We start from the raw sequence: 22085 nt of genomic DNA on the forward strand, positions 1-22085 counted from the left end.
TGAACCAGAGGGAGTAAGGAGAAATGTTATGATGGATGGTGAAAGGAAAGGCAAAATAAATTTACAAATGTATTGACTATTTTGTCAAAACTAGGTGACACTACCAACTTGACCATTTTTGGAAAGTTATTTTAAAAGGCTTTTCTTTAGGTGAAAAAAGTAATGATAGGTGGATGTTAATTTCCATCCACATAAAAATATCACTTCAGTGTTTTGGTTGATGTGCTGCTGTTTCCGGATGGTCTTATCAGTGTGACATTTAAGGAGCACTCCAGGAGGAGCCCAACATTGTCAGGTGATGAGTGCAGCCTGTCACTTGCCAAGTGTTCAGGGGACCATTGCCTGAAAGGGACTGTGATTGTCCTTCAGTTTGTTAATGTCATGTGGACACCCTGGGATAGGCAGTGCAGAGGAGAGCCCATGCTAGTACACCCTCTGTCTCCCACTCTCTTTTGTCCTTTGGTTGACTTGTAGCCCTGAGCCACAGGGACCTTGGTATGGGTAGCTCAGTCCATTTGCTGAAGAGCAAATGCTTCACTGAGGGCTGCCACGCCCCCTCCAAATGTCTCTGAGTATGAAATCAGTTTTCTCCAAGCAATCTACAGAAAACTCGCCATTATGTTTCTATTCTACAAACTCGGTGGAAATTCTGATCTCAGAAATGGCTTCCCAGACAGCACTGTTTGGAAGAGTGGAAAGAGTGCAGGCTTTTGAGGCCATCAGACATGGGCTTGAAACACTGGTCCATGACTTCCTAGCTTGTTTGCTCTCTACTTTGTTTCCCTTGTCACTAAAGTGCAGTTAATAATACTGATCACCTTGTGGTATGACAATGAGGAGTCAATGATATCATATGTGTAAAGCACCTAACCTAGTTCCTGAAATATAGCTATTAGCACATACAATATTAGCAAAAATCATTAATTTATTATTATTATTATTAGTGCCGGGAGCCGGTCCATCCTTGCTGTTTCAAGGGACCTGGCATATATGGCATACAGTTCTTAATATGTTTGCTCACCTTCTTGGCTCTGTGTTTTAACCAAGGTCACCTCTCTGAGAAAGGTTGAATCCCCAGGTAGGGATTTTCCCCTGAAGTTAGGGAGGGAATAAAACCCCTCAACTAAGTGCCAGGTGGGTAATTAATCACTTTAACTACGAACAATCATGCTTAAGCTACATAATCTTTACTCCCTGGAATGGAGATAAGAAACACCCTAACCTTTGTAATAGAGATTGATAGGATTGAATCAACTGGTATAAATACAGTTGTAACAAGACAGCAAAGGACAGAACTCAGAACACAGAACTAAGAAGAGAGAACCTACAGACAGAACCTACACAGAACCTACAGACAGAAGAACTTTGCTGGAGAGAACATGGCAAGGGATCCTGGACTGAACCTGACTGCAGAGGTTGGCAAGAGAGCCTGACTAGAACCTGGCTACTGAACCTGGCTGGAGATCCGAAGCAGAACCTCTCTGGAGATCGAGACCAGAACTTGGCTGGAGATCCTGGCTAGGCTGCTGATCAACTGAACGCCGTCTCCGTGCCCTTCCTTCTTCGCCGGCTCCGTCCACACCTTTGGGGACCCCTGGACCTGCTGGGGTTGGACCCCGGCATATAATCACTTGCTATACTGGGTAAATTATAGCAAATTATCTCAGTCTATTCAAAGGCATAGAGAAAAAAAAGTGCTCAGCCCTATAATTTATGATAAAAGAGTTGTTAATTATGGTCTTTGGTCACAGCAGGAATTAATAGGTCAATGTGATTTTCTGATGTGAAATTCTCCCATCCCTAGACATATGTTCTCTCTCTCTCTCTCTCTCTCTCTCTCTCTCTCTCTCTCTCTCTCTCTCAATAATTCAGCTATGAAAATTAACATTATGCATCTTAAATCAAAGCTCTATTAACTTTTACTCATCAATATATCTGGTTAAATTATCTATAAATTCTGATTTTGAAACTTTAAAAGAATATATTCAATACTAGAGGCCTGGTGCACGAATTTCATGCATGGGGTGGGGGGGGGGGGTGTCCCTCAGTCCAGCCTGCACCCTCTCCAATCTGGGACATCCCTCTCACAATCCAGGACTGCTGGCTCCCAACTGCTCACCTGCCTGCCAGCCTGATCACCCCCTAACCACTCCCCTGCCAGCCTGGTTGCCCCTAACTGCCCTCCCCTGCTGGCCTAGTCACCCCTAACTGCCCTCTTCTGCCAGCCTGGGCACTCCTAACTGTCCTCCCCTACAGGCCTGGTCGCCTCCTACTGCCCTCCCATGCTGGCCCAGTCACCCCTAACTGCCCTCCTCTGCCAGCCTGGTCGCCCCCAACTAACCTCCCCTGCAGGCCTGATTGCTCCCAACTTCCCTCCTTTGCAGGCCTGGTCGCCCCCAACTGCCCTCCTCTCCTAGCCATCTTGTGGCAGCCATCTTTGACCACATGGGAGTGGCCATCTTTGTGTGTTGGAGTGATGGTCAATTTGCATATTACCACTTTATTATATAGGATATTGCCTCCCTTAAGTAAAGAATGCTGTTGTCATTCATAGAAGAAATATTGTAATTTGTGGAAGGAACAGAAACCAGAACTGGACAGATTTTGATTTGAATTCCTGCTCTGCCACTTGAGAACTAGGTGATCTTGGGAAGTTTTGGATTCAGCTTTGTTATCTGCCAAATAGGGATAAATATATTTACTTACTAAATGGTCTATAAAGGGTGGTTATAAAAATTAAATGACACCATCTAATTAAAAATTCAGTTAATATTAGTTCCTTTCCGTTCCCTTCTGTCATCATTGTGTATGTGATTAATGGCATTCATATCTCCCTATAATGTAATATGAGGACTTCTATTTTGGAGCAAAGCCACCTGAGCATTTCTCTAGGCAAAATGCAACCTGCAGTGTGGATGAAGCACAGTTTTGTATTGCTTATTACTCGTCAGGAATCAGAAGAACCTAGGTTATGTACTGACCACCATTCTAGTTGGGAAGAGTGATATGATTCAGCCTCATTTTCTCTGGCTTTGTCCTCGTGAATCATTTACAAAATCCATAATTTTAAGCATTCACTTTCTGAGTTAGAATTTTCATTTGATGCCAGTGTAAAGTGAATCGTCAACTAAGAAACTAAAAATAAGCTCAAAATTCTACTTTTGCTAATACAAAATAGATGTATTTTATTTTATTTTATTTTATTTTAAATATATTTTTATTGATTTTTTACAGAGAGGAAGGGAGAGAGATAGAGAGTCAGAAACATCGATGAGAGAGAAACATCGATCAGCTGCCTCCTGCACATCCCCCACCAGGGATGTGCCCGCAACCCAGGTACATGCCCTTGACCAGAATCGAACCCGGGACCCTTCAGTCCACAGGCCGACGCTCCATCCACTGAGCCAAACCGGTTTTGGCAAAATAGATGTATTTTAATTAAACAGTAAAGCTCCATGTTTCTCTCTTCCCAAATTATCTTATAATGTAAACTTTATTAGTAAGACTAGAGGCCCGGTGCATGAAATTCATGCACGGGTATGATCCCTAGACCTGGCCGGTGATCAGGGCTGATCAGGATTCCACCTCCCTGCCTCCCTGCCTCCTCCTTTCCTCGCTCCCTCAGCACCCCACCGCCACCACTGGTCGCCCACCATGTTCTGCACCGCCCCCTGGTGGTCAGTGCACAAAATATCGAGGGATTGAACTTCCGGTCTCGTGGTCAAGGGGACAATTTGCATATTAGCCTTTTATTATATAGAACTATAGTGTGGCAATACATAAGAGGATTCATGGAGGAAATACTATTAATAAGAGGCAGAGATTAATGAGACTAAAAACAAGAAACACGTGTAGAGTAATTTTGACAGCTAGGAAGATAATTTTAAATACTTATGAGATAATCTATGATTAACATCTATTTTCTATTTACCTTTTCACAATTTTAGCTTCATAGTCTATATTATTATAGTAAATATTGGATGTTGCTTTTTAAAAAAATTACAGTTAAATATGTAAATCTTATATATAAGAAATGCTTAAGAAAATGTGTGATTTTTTTTCTAGGAACAATTTCCTTTAATAAAACAGTGGGTTTCTGGGAGTACAAAAACTGGTTTCATTTCAATTCCTATTCATTTCATGGTGCTTAATTCTACATTCTCACTGGGGACATTGGAGGCTCAGTCCCAGTTCAGCCTATAATACAGGCCTTTAATGAGGTCATTTTCTTTCTTTTAATGGCTCACAATTAAATGCACCTATAAACACAGAGCTGTTAGTTAAATCAACTCCTTTTGATCCTGAAAATAATTTCTGCTTCAGTCATCCATGTGTGAGGCAGTTATTCTTGAATTGCAATCACTAAAGACATGTTAGCTCACTATTATTTCCCAGATTGAAGACTTAAACAGTGCATTTAAGGTAATAAGCTTAGTAGAATGCCACTTATTCTGTATTTTACTATGTGGCAAGACTTGCAATAGGCACAGTGCATACATTGACTATAAACTTCTTTTAAAAGTCACGGGGGCGGGGTATGATCACTAATTCTATTTTCATAGGAACTGTGGCTGGAAAGGAAAAGAACTTATTTGTCTAAAGATTAACAAAGATTTAAAACCAGGATTGTTTGATTTCATATCTTCACCAACTACTCCTTAGTACTTCCTCAAAATGCAACACTGGTCCAATTCAATTCAACAGACAAATATTAAGTTCCTACTACATGCCAAATGCCATGCTAGTTTACGTGAAAGGAGCAAAGATTAATAAGAGCATGCCTTTGGCAACTATGAGACACATCAGTTGTCAGCTCCTTCATTTGTGGCCTCATGGACCTACAGAGGCTTCCTCTTGCCTTTCATACTAGATTCAAATTCCTCAGCACTAATCATTACAATCTATCAACTCTTTCCTATGCCCTGCACTATTTTCAATCTTACTTCACCTGACTCTCCAACACAGCTGTACTATGAGGACTTCAATGTTCATATAGACTTCTACAGTGTCATTCAACATTTGCTCTTTTTATTTTGAATCTCTCTGTTCCCAACCTTACATTTAGCTGCCAGTCTTTGTCCATCCTAATTCCAAAAATCCACTCACAAAATAGACATTCTATCTGGCCTTCTTTTGCACCGTTATATTGTGACCGTTATTCAAGTATTCATGTAGTTTACGTTATATTTTTCTGTTGCTTTGTGCAAGGCCTTTAATTATTTGAAGTGTATGGAATAAGACCACGCAGACCAAGCGTTATGTCATTGTGGATCCTCCATTCCTACCACTGGATCTCAGTGTTGTCCAATGGGACTTTCTGTGATGACGAAAATACTTTGTATTTTCACTGTTCTGTCTGGCAACCACCTGCCACGTGCGACTATTGAGCAGTTGAAACGTGGCTACGGTGACAACAAAATGGAACTTAATTTTGTTTAATTATATTTATTTTTAATTTAAGTAGTCACATGTGGTTATATTAGAGCAGTAAGAGTGTTATACAAAATGTGAGTGATAAACTATTGAATTATTTAAGTGGATTTATACTAGTATGTAGTGAAATTTTGGTAAACCGTCCAATTGATAACAAAAAGGTCAATGTATATGAAACAGGTGGTCTGGAACGTATGTGAAAGCATTCGTTTTTCATTGTTAAGTTTAATCGTGCAGTCATAGAATATATGTGCTATGAAGAGAAAATTTGATAAATCCTTGGAAATGCCTCCAAGTCTTTAAATATAAAAACTAAGTTCAGTTTCTCTAATGGAAAATTTTCTCATAACAAGGTTTTCTACAAAAGTTGAGGTCAGAGACATTTTATTGATATATGAGCTGTATGTTAAAATTCACTTACCTGTAATTGATTTCATAGGAACCCAAATTGGTAAGGCTATGAATTCAAAATCCAGTCAGGGTTTAAACATTTAAATAATAAAAAATTACTTTCTTTCCAATTAGCAAGGAAAATTATATTGTATGGATTTTGAACTTAAAAAACACAAAATAATCTTTGACCTCATGAAGAATTCATTATTATGCACAATTAATGGAGGTGAAATAGAAAGAAAACTGTATTTAAAATAAATAAAACAATCATGTGATTAATTATACTGGGTGCACTGAAAATCTTTTTTGTGGAATGACAACATGGTCTCTGCTTTCTAAACCTATTGGAATCTTTCTTAATTTACTAGCACTGGCTCACTGAACTGGAAATTTTAGCAATGGTCTTTGCCGCTGCCATTCATGACTATGAGCATACAGGAACCACAAACAACTTTCATATTCAGACAAGGTAAGCTAAAAATAGTATTAAATTTTCTAAGTTAAAACTTGAAATTTATTTGTCTGCATATGACTTATTTTAAGAGGATTTAAAAATAATGAAGATACCTAATAAGAATAGGTTTAATAAATTTTAGCCAAATGTCTTAAGCTTTAAATACTTCAATCAATCAGATAATATTTATCAAGAATATTTAATGTATTTTGTGGCATATTCAGCAACTTAAAGAACCTACAGATGTGTAATATAATTTTTCTCTGCCCAGAATTTACACTTTTAAGTGTCAAATGAGTCAGACACTTATTTATTGAGACAAACGGTGCAATTTATTGTCTAAGGCATCAGTTTGATGTTATTATGTATTTGAAAGTAATAACACAGCCCTTCTGGAAAAAAAAACTAAAAATCAAAGAAATCTAACTTCCAGGTGAGCACAAAGTGTTAAATTTTAAATAACTGGAAAATGTGATTTTAAAACGAATGGTGATAATGCCAGTTACTAAATTCAAAATACCAGAGTGGAAGTGTATTAGTCTGTCAGGTCTGCCATTCCAAAAATGCCACAAATGGGGTGGTTTAAGGAACAGAAAGTTTCTCGCAGTTCTGGAGACTAGCTGTCCAGGATCAAAGAGACAGCAGGTTTTGTTTCTTCTGAGGCCTCTCGATGAGGTTTGCAGATGGTCACCTCTTGCTATGTCCTCACATGGTCATTTGTTTGTGTTGGAGCATCCCTGGTGTCTCTTTTATAAGAAGACCCGTGTTACTAGATTAGGGCCTCACTCTTATGACCTCATTTGATCTCAATTATCTCTTTAAAGGCCCTATCTCCAAATGCAGTTATATTCTGGGGGGTTAGAACTTCGACATGTAAATCTTGGGGGAATGCAAGTCAATCCATAAGAGGAAGGTGCTCTACATGTTTTTTGTTGTTGTTGTTCTTGCACAGAGCTCTCCCTTCCTGGGAGGCAGAATTTGGTTGAGGACCCAGCAGGATCCACCTCACTTTATATGCATGTGATCCTGAAATGTCTGTCTTTCACTAGTCAGATATGCTTAAGGTGGAGATGTAAGTTGAGAGACAGATGTGGTTTTGGGACTACTATAAAACTCTCTATTCTTGTTGAGGAAAAACTAAACCTATTTTTATTCATTTTTTTAAATTAATGGAATTTATTTCATAGAGCAGATTTAGGCTTACAGAAAAATTGAACTGGAAGCACAGAGCTCCCATGTGCTCCCTCCCTCAACCCACAGTATCCTCTACTGTGAACATCTTTCACTGCTGTGCTACATTTGCCACAATTGATGAACCATTGTTGATATATCATTAGTAACTGAAGTGTCCATAGTGTGCATTAGGATTTGCTTTTTTTGTGTTATACATTGCATGGATATTACAAATGTATAATGCCATGTATCTACCATATAGCAACGCACATGATAGTTTCACTGCCCTAATTGTCCCCTTGCTTCACATTTCAATTCTTCCCTCCCCTCCCCTCCCCTTTTACCCATGGTAACCACTGATCTTGTTAATGTCTCTAGAGCAATGGTTCTCAACCTGTGGGTCACGACCTCTTTGGGGGTCGAATGACCCTTTCACAGGGGTTGCCTAAGACCATCGGAAAACACATATATAATTACATATTGTTTACAGTAGCAAAATTACAGTTATGAAGTAGCAATGAAAATAATTTTATTATTGGGGGTCACCACAACATGAGGAACTGTATGAAAGGGTTGCAGCATTAGGAAGGTTGAGAACCGCTGCTCTAGAGTGTTGCCTTTTCCAAACTGTCATATAGTTGAAGTCATGCAATAGGAAGCCTTTTCAGACTGGCTTCTTTCACGTAGCAATGTGCACTTAGGGCTCCTATAGGTATTGTTATGACTAGACAGCTCATTTGTTTTTATTGCTGAATAATATTCCATTGTCCGGATGTACCAGCATCTATTTACTTATTCACCTATTGAAGGATATCTTGGTTGCTTCCAAATCTTGGCACTTATGAATAAAGCTGCTATAAACATTCGTGTGCAGGTTGTATGTGGCCCGTTCATTTGTTTTATAATAATTTCTAACAACTGATTTTCCAGTTATAGGAAGTTACTGTTTTGAGGTGGAGAGCATAGAAACATTTTTAAAAATATTAGATATTTTAGAGCTTTAAGGGACCCAAAAGTGGCTGAGATCCACATTATGGATCACCTGGTCTAGAATTCATAGTCAAATGCAAGGATCTGAAGAGGTGAAATGACCTATTTATATGCACACAGTCAGCTGATGGCAGTAGCACAATTGAGAAGCCAAGAGGGACACTCACTCTCAACCCAGGCTACTTACACAACTCTGCTCCCAGGGCCAGAGACGGACATAGAATGGTCCCAGAATTTTGTAGCCTGAAATGGATAGACTTAGAAATCATGGCCCCTTGATGGAGACAGAAAAAGAGTTGAAATTCAAACAATGAAATATTGGGGAAGGTATTCTGTCTCTCCCCAGACTGACAGAGCATGAAGGGAAAAGCGAGACACGGAGACTGATGCGGAGGGAGTGTTTGCAGAGTATAGGCAATTGTTTGTTTTTATTTGTGTTTAACAGCAAAGGAAAGGCAGCATATGCAGTTATCATTTTCCTTTTCAAAGGCTCTTCTATAGCCACTAAATCTCACAGTGAGTGAGATTTTAATTAAAGACAGCTCATTATGGTGCTGGGTCCTGCATCAGAAAATAGTTTGGGGAGTTGGAGAAGGGAGCAAATGATTTGGTCTCCATGAATACTTCTTGCTTTTTCTACTTTGAAAAGGAAAGGCAATGGACTGGCCTTGTCCAGTTGCAGCGTTAGATGCTTCTAGCCTTCTCATTTGACCATTCATTTACAACCGAAGGAAGAGTCCTAATTCCCTTGTACTTTTGGACTGCACAGAAGAAGAGTGAGGTCGGAAAAAGAAGGGAGAGAAAGAGGAGGAAGAAGAATCCTTTATTTTCTATTTTTATATTAAAAACTATAAAAGGGGGAAGTTATAGTATTTTACTATTTTCTTAAAAATTATCTACTAGGATCAATTATTTAATGTGTTAATTTTATAAGAACTTGAAAATTCTATGAACAAAATGTTTTAGTGACCAAAATGCAACCAAATAACATGCTTTTTAAAATTCTTGCTATCACCTTCACATTTTGTCTAAGGAGAAATAGGTCTTATGTTATTGCACCATGCAAAATTATTGAAAAATAATTTAAAAAACAGTGCAAGGCTAGTTTTAAGTTTAATATAGACATAATTCATGAAATCCTCACAAGTGTAAATAAGTGAAAATAATTTATTCCATGTGAAAAGAATGCTGAGCTACATGTTACCATGGATACTGGATGTTGCTTAAAGTCTTGTTCTTTTCTTAGCAAAGACCACCTCAAACATTAAGACTATTCTGTGTTCTCAGCATCCTGCTCTATTTATAAGACAAAATTATACCTACTTTGCTACAATTAAATCTAGTTCAAAAACCCATATTTTCTTGTTGATGAAAGGTAAAAAGAGGGTTTTTAAATGTCTTTCCATAACCCTGGCAAAACTGCCATGAGTAGATTGGAGGCCTTACAGATGATATTTGATTGCACATTATAGTTTTTTTCCCAATGTTGGCAGCTTCGAGAACAGTGTGAGGTGTTAGTTAGACTGTGGGGCTCAGGCGGGGCCTGGCTTTAGCAATCTCACTTCTTGAGTTCTGCCTAGGAAAGAATTCAGAGCTAAGACAAACTCTAAGAGAACCTTTATTTAGGAAATCACAGAGGTAGAAGAAGTAATTTATAGAAGAAATGGGCTTAGGAAATAAGTTACAGAGGCAAAAAAGGACCGTTGGAGCTTGGGAGTGAGAAAGGTCATCATGGTAATGAATTTGGGGGGTGGAGGGGGGAAAAGGCATGGGCATGCTGCCAGGAGGGAGAATGCTCTGGGTCCTCTTTCCTAAGGGTTTTAAGGATGGATATTACAGGTGAGGTCCCAAGGCAAGATCTCAATACAACATTCAGCAGCTTTCCAGGTGTGACCTTTAAGGGTCAGGTTCTCCACTGATTGGTTGATGCCAGGGTAGGGGTCATTATCCGAGGTAGCTGGTCCTGAAGTTAGTCTTGGTGATGTTGCTTATCTGGTTTTGCTGCTTTTCTGGGCCTGGAGCTGAAATACAACTGAGGCCTAGATGTTATCTCTAGAGAGGAAAGGTCAGAGGGTCTAAACCACATGACCAGCGATATGCTAGGGCAGGAAAGGTCACCCAGGGATGAGGTCCCTCCCTACAACTGTCCATGGCTAGGCACCGAGTTTCCACCCTGGTGACTTTCTGTACCTGGCCCATCGTCCTTACTCTGCTCATGTCTGTCTAACTGCCTGCCACACCATGACCTCAGCAAACTTCTGGAGCTACTTGGACAAGATCTATTGAATTCTCTCTTAAGTAAGGATCACATGTGTGCTTTGCTAGTTCAGTTTTCTTTGTACTGAGCTATGACTATTGGCTAATTTTTAGGCCACAGCTGAAATTATTAAAAGAAAATGTATTTAGGAGGCATGTACTATTAGCTAACTACATGTTATTCTACTTTTATAAAGCTCTAGAAACAGAAGGGGAAGTAAGTATTCTTCTGCCCAGTAGGTCACTTCCCCTATCTTGGAGTAATAATAAAGCTTGGTTTATCTCAATTACGTTGCTTGCAACAGGAGCCAGGTTTCTTTAGTTCTTTGTTTTGTTTGTCCTTGCCTACTCGTAACCGACTCGTAAACATTCAGTGATAGGGCGAGTATAAGGTGATAACCTAGGTTCTACTCACTGAAAAGCCTAAAGCAGTAAGTCTTAAGGAGGCAATTTTAGGGCTGACAGAGTATTGATCTCACAGGAGGGAGGAGACGTGAGAGGAGCCTGGTGTTGGCAAAACATTTCTAAAGGTTTCACCTTGACTTTCCTTTGGCTATTTTTGCTGCCTAACTCCAACTTGCCAACTTAAGGAATGAGTTCACGATTTAATAACATTGAACACAGTGGCTCTGCTTCGATCCCACACCTTGAAAACGATTTGGCAACCTGAGAGGATAAGGAAGAAGAAGCAAGGGCTCCGTTATATGGACATGGGAATGCTTGGGACATTTTACACTCTCTGTGCTGGAATGCTACATTTGACAATGCAACTTGAAGTGGCTTATTTGATAATCAAATGATATAAGATACAGACTGTTGAGAAATAAAAGGTTTCCCTTGATCAATTCATCACTTAGAAATATAATGTCCATTATAAATTGGTGATAAAACATACATTTTAAGTTTGTGTAAAAAATGGTTTTGCTAGTTTAATTTAATGCGAGGGAATATAATGTTTAAATTGAATCATAACATTATAAGGAAGAAAAATTAGAATCATAAATAGACCAAATGATTTTCATCATTCCCCTCTGCCCTCTGCCCAAAGTAATTTCAGTACCAGAGGACAGGGGTGGTAATCAACTCTCTGGAAGGAGTATAAAGAAGTTGATTTATTCACTGAATGAATGAGAATGTTAGGTAATTTTTTTTCTCTCTTCAGCATATCTAGATGATCTCTCAGGCATCTGGATTACAAGTAGAAAGGAGAAGCTATAAATGCATTTAAACTATGTTGTTTCATACCAAGATCAAGTGGGTTTTATCCCAAGTTCAATATTTGAAAATTAATTAAGGTAATCTATCATATCAATAGGCTAAAAGAGAAAAGTCACATGACCATGTCAATAGATGAGAGAAAGGATTTAACAAAACTCAACACCCACTCATGATAAGAATGCTCAATAAACTGGGACTAGAGAGGAAGTTCATCCACTTGAAAAAGAACAGCTACAAAAAAACCTATAGCTAATGTCATCCTTAATAGTGAGGAACTTGAAGCTTTCCCACTAAGATCAGGAATAAGGCAAAGATTTCCCCTATCATTTGCTGCTTTTCAACATCATACGGGAAGCCCTAACTAATTCAATAATACACACACACACACACACACACACACACACACACACAGAAACAAGAAGTATACCGATGCATGTCATAATATATTTATCCAAACCCATAGAATGTACAATATCAAGAGTGAACCCTAATAGAAAACTATGGACTCTGGGTGACAGTGATGGGCCATTGTAGATTCATCAGTTATAACAAATGCACCACTCTGGTGGGGAATGTTGGTAATGGGTTAGGTTATGCACATGTGGGACAGGGAGTACATGGCAGATCCCTGTATCTTCTGCTTCATTTTGCTGTGGACTTAAAGTTGCTGAAAATAAAGTTTATTTTTTTAAAAATTGTCATTCATTTTTTTAAAAAAGGGAACTAAGACTTCCATAAATTTAGATGTTTGATTGTAGGGTTTTTATTGATGAGATGTCTTGTGACTTGAGTATTTTTATTAGTCACTCATGAAGTCTAAAGAAATCCTCTAGTAGGCATTTTCTTTGTCATTCTTAGGTCAGATGTTGCCATTTTGTATAACGACCGATCCGTCCTTGAAAATCACCATGTGAGTGCAGCTTACCGACTTATGCAAGAAGAGGAAATGAATGTCTTGATAAATTTATCCAAAGATGACTGGAGGTGAGTTTAAGAGGAATCGCAGAGGAAATTTAATTACAGGAAAAAGTTAAATTGTGTGACTTAAGGTGAAGAAAACAGATGAAAGTGAATCCCTCACTCAGACAATAAACAATTCCCCTTGATTGGCTGACGCTGAGATGAGTACCTGGAAGACTTTGTTCAGGAGCCAAGCTCTGTGCAATGGAGCTGAATTATTTCCAGGTCAATTCCATGTCTGTATGCATTGGAGCCAGTCCATGAGATGGCACACCATAAAACAAAGACTTTAAGATTCATAGTTACTTACTCTCTGGAATGTGGTCTTACATAAGTTCAAAATTTTAGTGTCATACTAATTCCTTCATATATTACTTTATATGTGGAATTCAGCTTTATTTTTAAGAATTCACTATTTGGGGGGAAAACATAAAAAATATACTAAAATGGCCCAGGTGCAGTAAATCTTACATGTTTCTCAAAAACATTTGTCTGCATATATATATATATATATCGTGGAATGGTAATATGTGTGGCCTTGGAGGGAAAAACAAGGTGCACCCCTGTACTCAGCAGACTTTTTCTTCTCTCTTTAATCTTGGTCATCCTCATTCCCTAGGGTTGCCAGGTTTAGCAAATAAAAATAAAGGACATCCAGTTTAAATATGAATTTCAGATAAACATAGAATTTTTTTTAGTGTAAGTAGGTCCCTAATATTCAGTAGAACCTACTTATACAGAAAAAAGAAAAGGAAAGGAAAGCTTGTCTTGTTAAAAGTCAGTTAATGGGTTGTAAAGCTTCCCATTCAAATGCAAGTATCTAAGAGTTTTTTTCCCTCTTTAAATCAAGGTACAGAAAAGTGTCCAAAGGAAAGAAGTGACCTAGGATCAAGAACTGCCTTTAAATAAATTAATTAATGAATGAAAGGTTACTTTTGGGTTTAAAACAGCCCTAATTTACCATGGTTACTTTTCCAAGCATTGAAGTTCCTGGTTTTTCAGGCCTACTTTTGCAACTTAGAAACAACTATAAGATGGGGGTGGAGGGTGGGGGTTGGGGAGTGGGCAAGGTGAGCTGGGAGGAGGCATTTTGTTTTGGGAACCTAGTTTATTCTGCAGGAAACAATAGCCCATGAGGGTTTGCAGCCCAGGAAGGCCAGGATCTAATTATATTTTTTATTGATTTTTTTTTTTTACAGAGAGGAAGGGAGAGAGATAGAGAGTCAGAAACATCGATGAGAGAGAAACATCGATCAGCTGCCTCCAGCACATCTCCCACTGGAGATGTGCCCGCAACCCAGGTACATGCCCCTGACCGGAATCGAACCTGGGACCCTTCAGTCCACAGGCCGACGCTCTATCCACTGAGCCAAACCGGTCTTGGCCAGGATCTAATTATAAAAAGACAAAAGTGACCACTGCTGGGCGGCCTGGAGAATAGAAGGGCAAAGGTAGAAGTATTAGTGGGGTGCCCTCAGTATTCCCATCTGTTACCTGTGGAAGTGGAGTTCTTGTGATATTGCAATGAATTTCCTGAGACTTGCACGGGAAGATGAGTAATTTTTATGTCTGTGGAATTAAACCCCTGGGTTTACAATGTCCCATTTCCCTCCATCCCATCATGGAAAAAGACCAGTCTTCTCTTCAGCAGGGCATGTATAAGGCCACTGCCCCGAGCCTCCATATTAAAGCACAGTCCAGTCCAGCATCCTGTGTGTGTCTTCTAAGACCACATGGCTATGGAGAGAGAAAAGGGAGTGCAATTCATGGAGCAAAAGAGCGCGAGAGCATCAAAGAGCAGCAAAGACAATAAGAGAGAAAGAACTATTTTTAAGTGGACAGCCCATAGTTTTCAGCAAGAACCTCTGATGTGTGATTGTTTTTAAAAACAAATAATTTGATCAGACCATCTTCAGGTGGCTTCCTCTACAGGCCGCCCGACACAATGAAAATAAAATATGGTTTCCCGTATGAATGACTGCGGGTTGGGGCAAAAGTATGTCTACAGTTTTTTGTATGGAAAATAATCCAAAAATTAGTAAATAATAATAACACAAGAATAAACTGTGTGTTTTGTGTACTCACAACTGTAAACCTTCATTTGGCCCACTCTGTATTTTACTTATCTGTACTGAGCAAGCAATGAATTATGGAAGATGCAAGACTTTGCTGAGCAACTGGCTTTCTACTTAGTGTGAGAAGGAGTTATTCATGTATAGGTTTGTGACATTGTCATCATATTTACAGTGTCTTGGTTAAAATTCCAGTAGTACTGATAGCTCATGACATGTAAATGAGTCTTGGTGTTCCTGGGGTTCTAAGATGGGAGGTTGGCACAGTGGAGTGGTCCAAGCACCAGCTTTGGGAGTGGGAACTCTTGGGGTTGAATCTTATCTCTGCTATGTTATACTTGTGTGACTGGGCAGAGGATTTAATTTCTTCTGGTAGAAAATAATAATACCCCCTGACCGGGTTGTTATAAAGATTAAATATATATATATATCAACCAGAACACTGCTGGGTTGAATAAATGCTATATAAATAGTGGTGATTTTATTATAGCATATACTGCATTTAGAATAGGTTTTCTTTCAAATTGGTTAGGATCCTTTCAGATAGAAAAACAACATTTAAGATTTATGAGTGGGGGAGGATTGCAGGAATGGGAGGAGCAAGCATAGAGTTAACTCTCCAAGGGGAGATGTTAAACAGCATCATTCACAGATCACTCTGCTGGCAACTTCCTAAATCCTTAAATGTTTAAAACAATCTACACTAATAAAAGGGTAATATGCTAATTAGACTGGACATCTTCCCAGTGGCCTTCCGGACAAAGCCACGGTGGCGGGGGGCCAAGGCAGAGGCAGTTAGGGGTGATCAGGCCAGCGGGGGAGGGCAGTTAGAGGTGTTCAGGCCAGCAGTTAGGGGGTGATCAGGCCAGCAGGCAGAGGTGGTTAGGGGTGATCAGGCAGGCAGGCAGGTGAGCAGTTAGAAGCCAGTGTTCCCAGATTGGGCCTAAACTGGCAGTCAGACATCCCCCGAGGGGTCCTGGATTGGAGAGGGTGCAGGCCAGGCTGAGGGACCCGCCCACACCTGCCCCCACACTGTGCACGAATTTCTTGCACCGGGCCTCTGTAACTTTTATAAGAACGTTTACATTAAAAAGGTAGCTTCTTTTGTGCTTATATCCATTAAGAAAAATAAATGCAATCAGTGATGTTTAAGGAAATGATCCTCTTCAGAACAGTAAAGGGCCAAATGAACATTTTCCTTTTGATGACTCCACAGGGATCTTCGGAACCTAGTGATTGAAATGGTTTTGTCTACAGACATGTCTGGTCACTTCCAGCAAATTAAAAATATAAGAAACAGTTTGCAGCAGCCTGAAGGGTAGGTAATTTTCTTTTGTGATGTTATAGTTCCATGGGCTTGTACTTAGAAAGAGCTGTAATTGGTTACTTTGTTCTGATAATTTGAATATGTCTTTGGTTTGACAGGACCGACAGAGCCAAGACCATGTCCCTGATTCTCCACGCAGCAGACATCAGCCACCCGGCCAAATGCTGGCAGCTGCACCACCGGTGGACCATGGCCCTGATGGAGGAGTTTTTCCGACAGGTACTTCTTTCATACTCTGTGCAAATGTTTTTGGAAATAGTGACTGTGCATATTGATGTGCTCATTTTTTTACACAAAAGGTGACTTATTAACTAGCTACAATACTATTTTGGGACCCTGGGAAAACTGTATTAATCTTTTAGATAAATGTATTAAAAATTCCTACATGGTAAAAACAAACAAACAAACAAAAACTTAAAGAAAGTCAAGTCTTGAATCTCAGATGTCACTCTCAAGGAAGAAAGAAAAAAAGGAAGGAAGGGAGGAAGGAAGGAAGGAAGGAAGGAAGGAAGGAAGGAAGGAAGGAAGGAAGGAAGGGAGGAAGGAAGGAAAGGAAGGGAAGAAAGAATTAGAGTTGTTTTTGGCTATTAAGAGGTAAATGCTAGATTAGAGACAGAAAAAAACTTACATAGTAAAAAAGGGAGAAGGAGGATATATGACACTTCTGCATACATCTTGGTTAGAATTTAGTCCTGTATGCATAGCTGCAAGGGAGGCTGACAAATACAGTTTTCAGCTGTGTGGACTCAGGCCTACATTAAAAAGAATATCTATTGTTATGTGCAAAAGCAAGCTTGGATGTGGCTACAAGGAATGTCTAGTGGTCTCTGCTACAAGTATGCATTTTTTCCTATAGTGTTTCTGTTCTGTTTCCACCCCCACCTGGGATGCTAACCATCTGGAGTTGGCATCAGATCCCACAAGTTAAGAGCTCAGCAGTCCACAAGACTGGCTGTACTTCAGATGCCAGCACCGTGTGGGGCCCCAGAGAATATTGTTGAGAAAAAAATGTTAAAGACCTGTATAAATTGAGAGATATGTTAATGGATTGAAAGATTAAATATTGCTAAAAAATCAATTCTACTAAAATTGATTAATAAACAGCATAATCCTTATCAAAAATTATAATAGGCTCCCTTGTTGAAAGAAAAGCTAATGCTAAAATCTACATGGAAATGTAAGAATCTAAAAATAGTTAAAACGATTTTGAAAAAGACTAAGAAAGTTGGAGGACTTACACTTCCTTATTACACGATATAGCTCTGCCCTGGCCCATTTGCTGAGGGGTTAGAGCAGGGGTGGGCAAACTTTTTGACTTGAGGGCCACAATGAGTTCTTAAACTGGACCGGAGGGCCGGAACAAAAGCATGGATGGAGTGTTTGTGTGAACTAATATAAATTCAAAGTAAACATCATTACATAAAAGGGTACGGTTTTTTTTGTTTTTGTTTTTTTTTAATTATTTTCTTTTCTTTTTTTTATTTTTACATATATATTTAATTGATTTTTTTACAGAGAGGAGGGAGAGGGATAGAGAGTTAGAAACATCGATGAGCGAGAAACATCGATCAGCTGCCTCCCGCACAACCCCCACTGGGGATGTGCCGCAACCAAGGTACATGCCCCTGACCGGAATCAAACCCGGGACCCCTCAGTCCGCAGGCCAACGCTTCATCCACTGAGCCAAGCCGGCTAGGGCCGGTTTTTTTTTTTTGTTTTTGTTTTTTAGTTTTATTCATTTTAAACGGGCCGGATCTAGCCCGCGGGCCGTAGTTTGCCCACAGCTGGGTTAGAGCCTCGGCCCTCAGACTGAAGGGTCGTGGGTTTGATTCCAGTCAAAGGCACATACCTCAGTTGCAGGCTTGATCCCTGGCCCCTTTCGGGGCATGTGGGAGGCTACCAATCAATGTGTCTCTCACATTGATGTTTCTCTCTCTCTGACTATCCCCCTCCCTTCCACTCTCTCTAAAAATTAATGAAAAAATTATCCTTGGATGAGGATTAAAACCCCCTCATCCCAAAATATTAGCTCTACTAAATCCCAGAGACTCTTGAAAATTACTGATAGGTCTCCCAATAATACCATGATTTGTATTGTCCATGTCTTTTATTGATTTCAAGCCAGGTAAAGAATAACTGACAGAATCATGAGAATAATGAATTTAATGGAATTGAGTGCAGATGTTTTTAAAGTTCATCTTATTTTGAATTTTGTAGAAAGATGACTGATACTGATAATGAAGCTTCCAGCATGCAGTGATTTCTGACATCTGAATTTCAGGGCAGAGGGAAATGTTCTATAAGGCTACTTAGCTACTTTGTCATTCTCAGTGCTTAATAAACAGTGACTCAGATATCTGAATATTAATGTTTAAGATATAACCAACACAAAAGGTCAAGTTTTAGAATAGTTATAACATCACGCTTGGTTTTGTAATCTGCATTTTCAAGCTGTGTTACCTACAGGAAGAGGGCATCAGGTGTTTGTTTTGGTTTGACAGGACTCTTGGTAGATTATGATAGATATTTGCGTAACCCCAAAATATCCAGAAATGACAGTGTTTGCTTTGATGGTTTTAATGAATAGCCCTAAGGAGAGTAAAGTGTATATGTTAACATGGACTATTAGAAAATCAAACTATCTCTGCTAGCATTGCCTCTTTCCTTCAACTACAAAAGAATCCTCTCAGATCATAATGAATTGACTTAGGACTTTAGATTTAACACTGGAATCTTATAGTTCTCTGTCTCTGGGTGTTTTTTTTTGTTGTTTTTTTTTAAAGTGATGTTCAAGTCCCCTTCAGAAACATACATAGCAAAACAGGAGAATGTGGAGTTAAAGGTCAAAATGAGTGAGTTTATACTGCCAACAAACATGTTTCACAAGCAAAACACGTTTATAAGACTTGTGCATAAATATTCCCTTGACTCCAACAGGTAAAATGCTTTCATGCATTCAGTTAACTAAGTGAGCCTCCCAGTTCCTGCATATTTTTAGCCATGCCACGCAATTTAGCCCTTCAGAGGTAGATACAGCAATGAATCTGAAAGTCTTCAGTGTATTCTTTGCTCATAAGCTATTTAACTGGGTCTGTGTATCTACGCAGAGGTCCCAGCCATTGGCAGGACTGCAATGGTTCTCCCATAATTTTTCTCATTCTTGCTCATCCTCATATCACCATCTGTGAAACTACCCCATTGTAGAACCCACAGGGCTGAGAGATCCCTTCTCCCTATGTAGCCAAGTGACTGGGGCTTTTCATCTCACACAGTCCAAATAGCACTTTTATAAAGAATTTGAAAATATATTCCTTCATTCCTTTGGAATGTACTAAAAATCTAAATACTGTGTCATGTGAGCCACTGTCTGTTCTAGAGAATTTGAGGCAAATCAGCCAAGCTCTGCCCAGAACGCAGCATGGCCCTCAGCGGCAGTGCAAATGCAATCAATGTGTGTGTCTTGTCAAAGAAAGTGTTTTATGTATATTGGGCAAGCATAAGAAGTCTGATAATGCAGAGTGAGAGATAACTCCACGTGGCTTCAGAACACCTAAGTGTAAGCTCTAGCTTTCTACCTGTCCAGTAGGGAAAATATGAGTCTTCACCTTCTTACCTATAAGATGGTGTTAATTCCACTTTGCCTCCTGCTAGGATGGTTGTGAGGAGCAAAATGATAGCATAAATGTGAGAGGTTATATAGACATAATATAAATATGAGGAATTGGTATTATCTATTATTTTCCCAGTTATTTTAAGCTTTATATTTTTCCAAAGCAACGTATTAGGAAGCCATTGATATTTTGTTATTTGATAGTTATTTAAAGCCAAACTTTGAAGGATCTGGCTGCAATAAAAAACACACACATTCCCAACCCAACCATGGTTTAAAAATTAGTTGGTTAAGAGAAATATTTTATTTTATTTTTGCTCTGCAAAATATAGCACTAGACTTGAAATTCAAAATTAGACACTGGATATCAATTAAAAAAATTAAAAAAACTACTCAAGATAAGGAACTGATTTTTAGAATCAACAGCAACAAGAAAATTTATGTATGCATGTGTGTGCACACACATAAACACACACAGATTTTTTTTTTAAAAAAAAATCTCACCTGAAGATATGCTAATTGATTTTTAGAGAGGAGAAGGGAAGGAGAGAATGAGAGAGAGAGAGAAAAAAAAAATCTATGTGAGAGAGAACATGAATTGGTTGCCTTCCATATGCACCCTGACCCAGGACCGAACCCACGATATGCATGCACACACATTCTTATATGTATATATGTATGTACATACATATACATATGTATGAATTAATGTTTCAGAAAAGACTAGAGGAGTTTGGGGATTAATTTCTTATTAATTTGTCTACCAAGTTTATCTTATCTAACAAAAGGGCTTAAATAGACATTAACAATTTTTAACACCATGCATTTTTGGAAGACAGAAGTGTAGACCAAGCTGCTTGCATCATCCTTTAAAATCCCATCAATGTTACTCTGATCCTTGGTGTAAATATTTAGGTATACCTTCTAGATCTAGAATCAATGCAAATGACAGCAAGGAGAGACCAGAATTGTATCCAGAATTTGTAGTCTTGAGGGACTCTTATTTCTGACTCTTGAGTAAGCAGCTGATGGTAAAGGAGATAAGCAGGTCCTTATCTCCAGGGCATCTTCAGCAGCACACCTTCGAGTCATCAGCACAGCAGTGCCCTCTCCGAGTGTCCATGCAGGTCAGCACAGGGGCCTCTGCCCTCTGTGCTGTAATGGGTGTACTTGGAAAGTGCTCCATTCATTTCAACTATGTTCAATATTACTGAGAGATCAGAGGTGGAGGTACCAGCCAGGAAAATAACCATTAATAAAGGAAGACATATTCTCTTCTTGAACAGACATATTAGGTTGGCAAGATAACAAGAAGCTAATAAAGTTAAGAATATATATAATCACTGCTGTTAAAAATTGCGCATACGTCATACTAAATGAACCTGATGACTAAGTGAAGTTTTCTCTTTTTCAAATAGTTGCTTTGTGACACATGAAAAACACACACACAGAGATATATGTGTGAAGCCTACCTTATATTACCGTGTCAGACAAGGAGAAATGAAGAACTAGAAATGCAAATTATTTAGAAAGGAAGGTCAAAATGATTGTTTTGTCCTAAATAGTATACAGTCTAGCCTCTTTATTTTCTCCAGTGTTTCTAGAAGTAGTATAAAGTGTTATTTAAAAATAAATTATATTTCCCAAAACAATAACAATGTATTTAGTTAGCGAATTCTCAACTAAGGATCCTGTATCACAAATTTAGAGACACAACCAAAACATTTTCATAAAGAACTATAGCTATGAGCCATGATAATAACTCAAAATTTAAAAAGCAAAGCTTATAGTTTTAAGAGGCATGAAAGTGGAAACATCAATTACACAGGGCATATTAATGTTCTGTAAAATATAACACTCAAAAAATACAATTATATCATATAAATTTTGCTGAAACCAAATGTTAGCTATAATAATCATTTAACATTCAAACAGTTTTGGTGACTTTTATAGAATTTAGAAAGGCATTTTGAGGAGGAAGGCAGAAAGGTAATTAGGTGGCCTAAATTCCTTAAATAAGTTGTTCAAAGAAGGCTAAACTATTATACCTACTCCTCATTTTAAATCTCAATTAATTCGCCTATTGAAATAGAAGTCCCTCAAAGACTACTTTTGGCCCCACAGTGGCCCCAAAACCTGTGGCCAGAGGCTGGCTACATGTTTGTTGTTGCTGTTGCATCTGTGATTAAAACTTGGTTT

The 22085-nt window shown here is 38.8% G+C and overlaps 1 protein-coding gene across 4 annotated transcripts in view; it reads left to right on the forward strand.

Annotated features, from left to right (window-relative positions):
* Positions 1 to 22085, forward strand: part of PDE1A (phosphodiesterase 1A) — a 259091-nt gene that overhangs the window by 210479 nt on the left and 26527 nt on the right. For all 4 annotated transcript variants that reach the window (XM_059703921.1, XM_059703924.1, XM_059703923.1 and 1 more), the window contains 4 exons: positions 6195 to 6295; positions 12776 to 12901; positions 16166 to 16267; positions 16375 to 16495. In XM_059703921.1, coding sequence (XP_059559904.1) covers positions 6195 to 6295; positions 12776 to 12901; positions 16166 to 16267; positions 16375 to 16495 — 450 coding nt within the window. The remainder of the gene's footprint in view (positions 1 to 6194; positions 6296 to 12775; positions 12902 to 16165; positions 16268 to 16374; positions 16496 to 22085) is intronic.

Source organism: Myotis daubentonii, chromosome 7 (genome assembly GCF_963259705.1).
Source record: "Myotis daubentonii chromosome 7, mMyoDau2.1, whole genome shotgun sequence".
In the NCBI taxonomy this organism is placed as follows: domain Eukaryota; kingdom Metazoa; phylum Chordata; class Mammalia; order Chiroptera; family Vespertilionidae; genus Myotis; species Myotis daubentonii.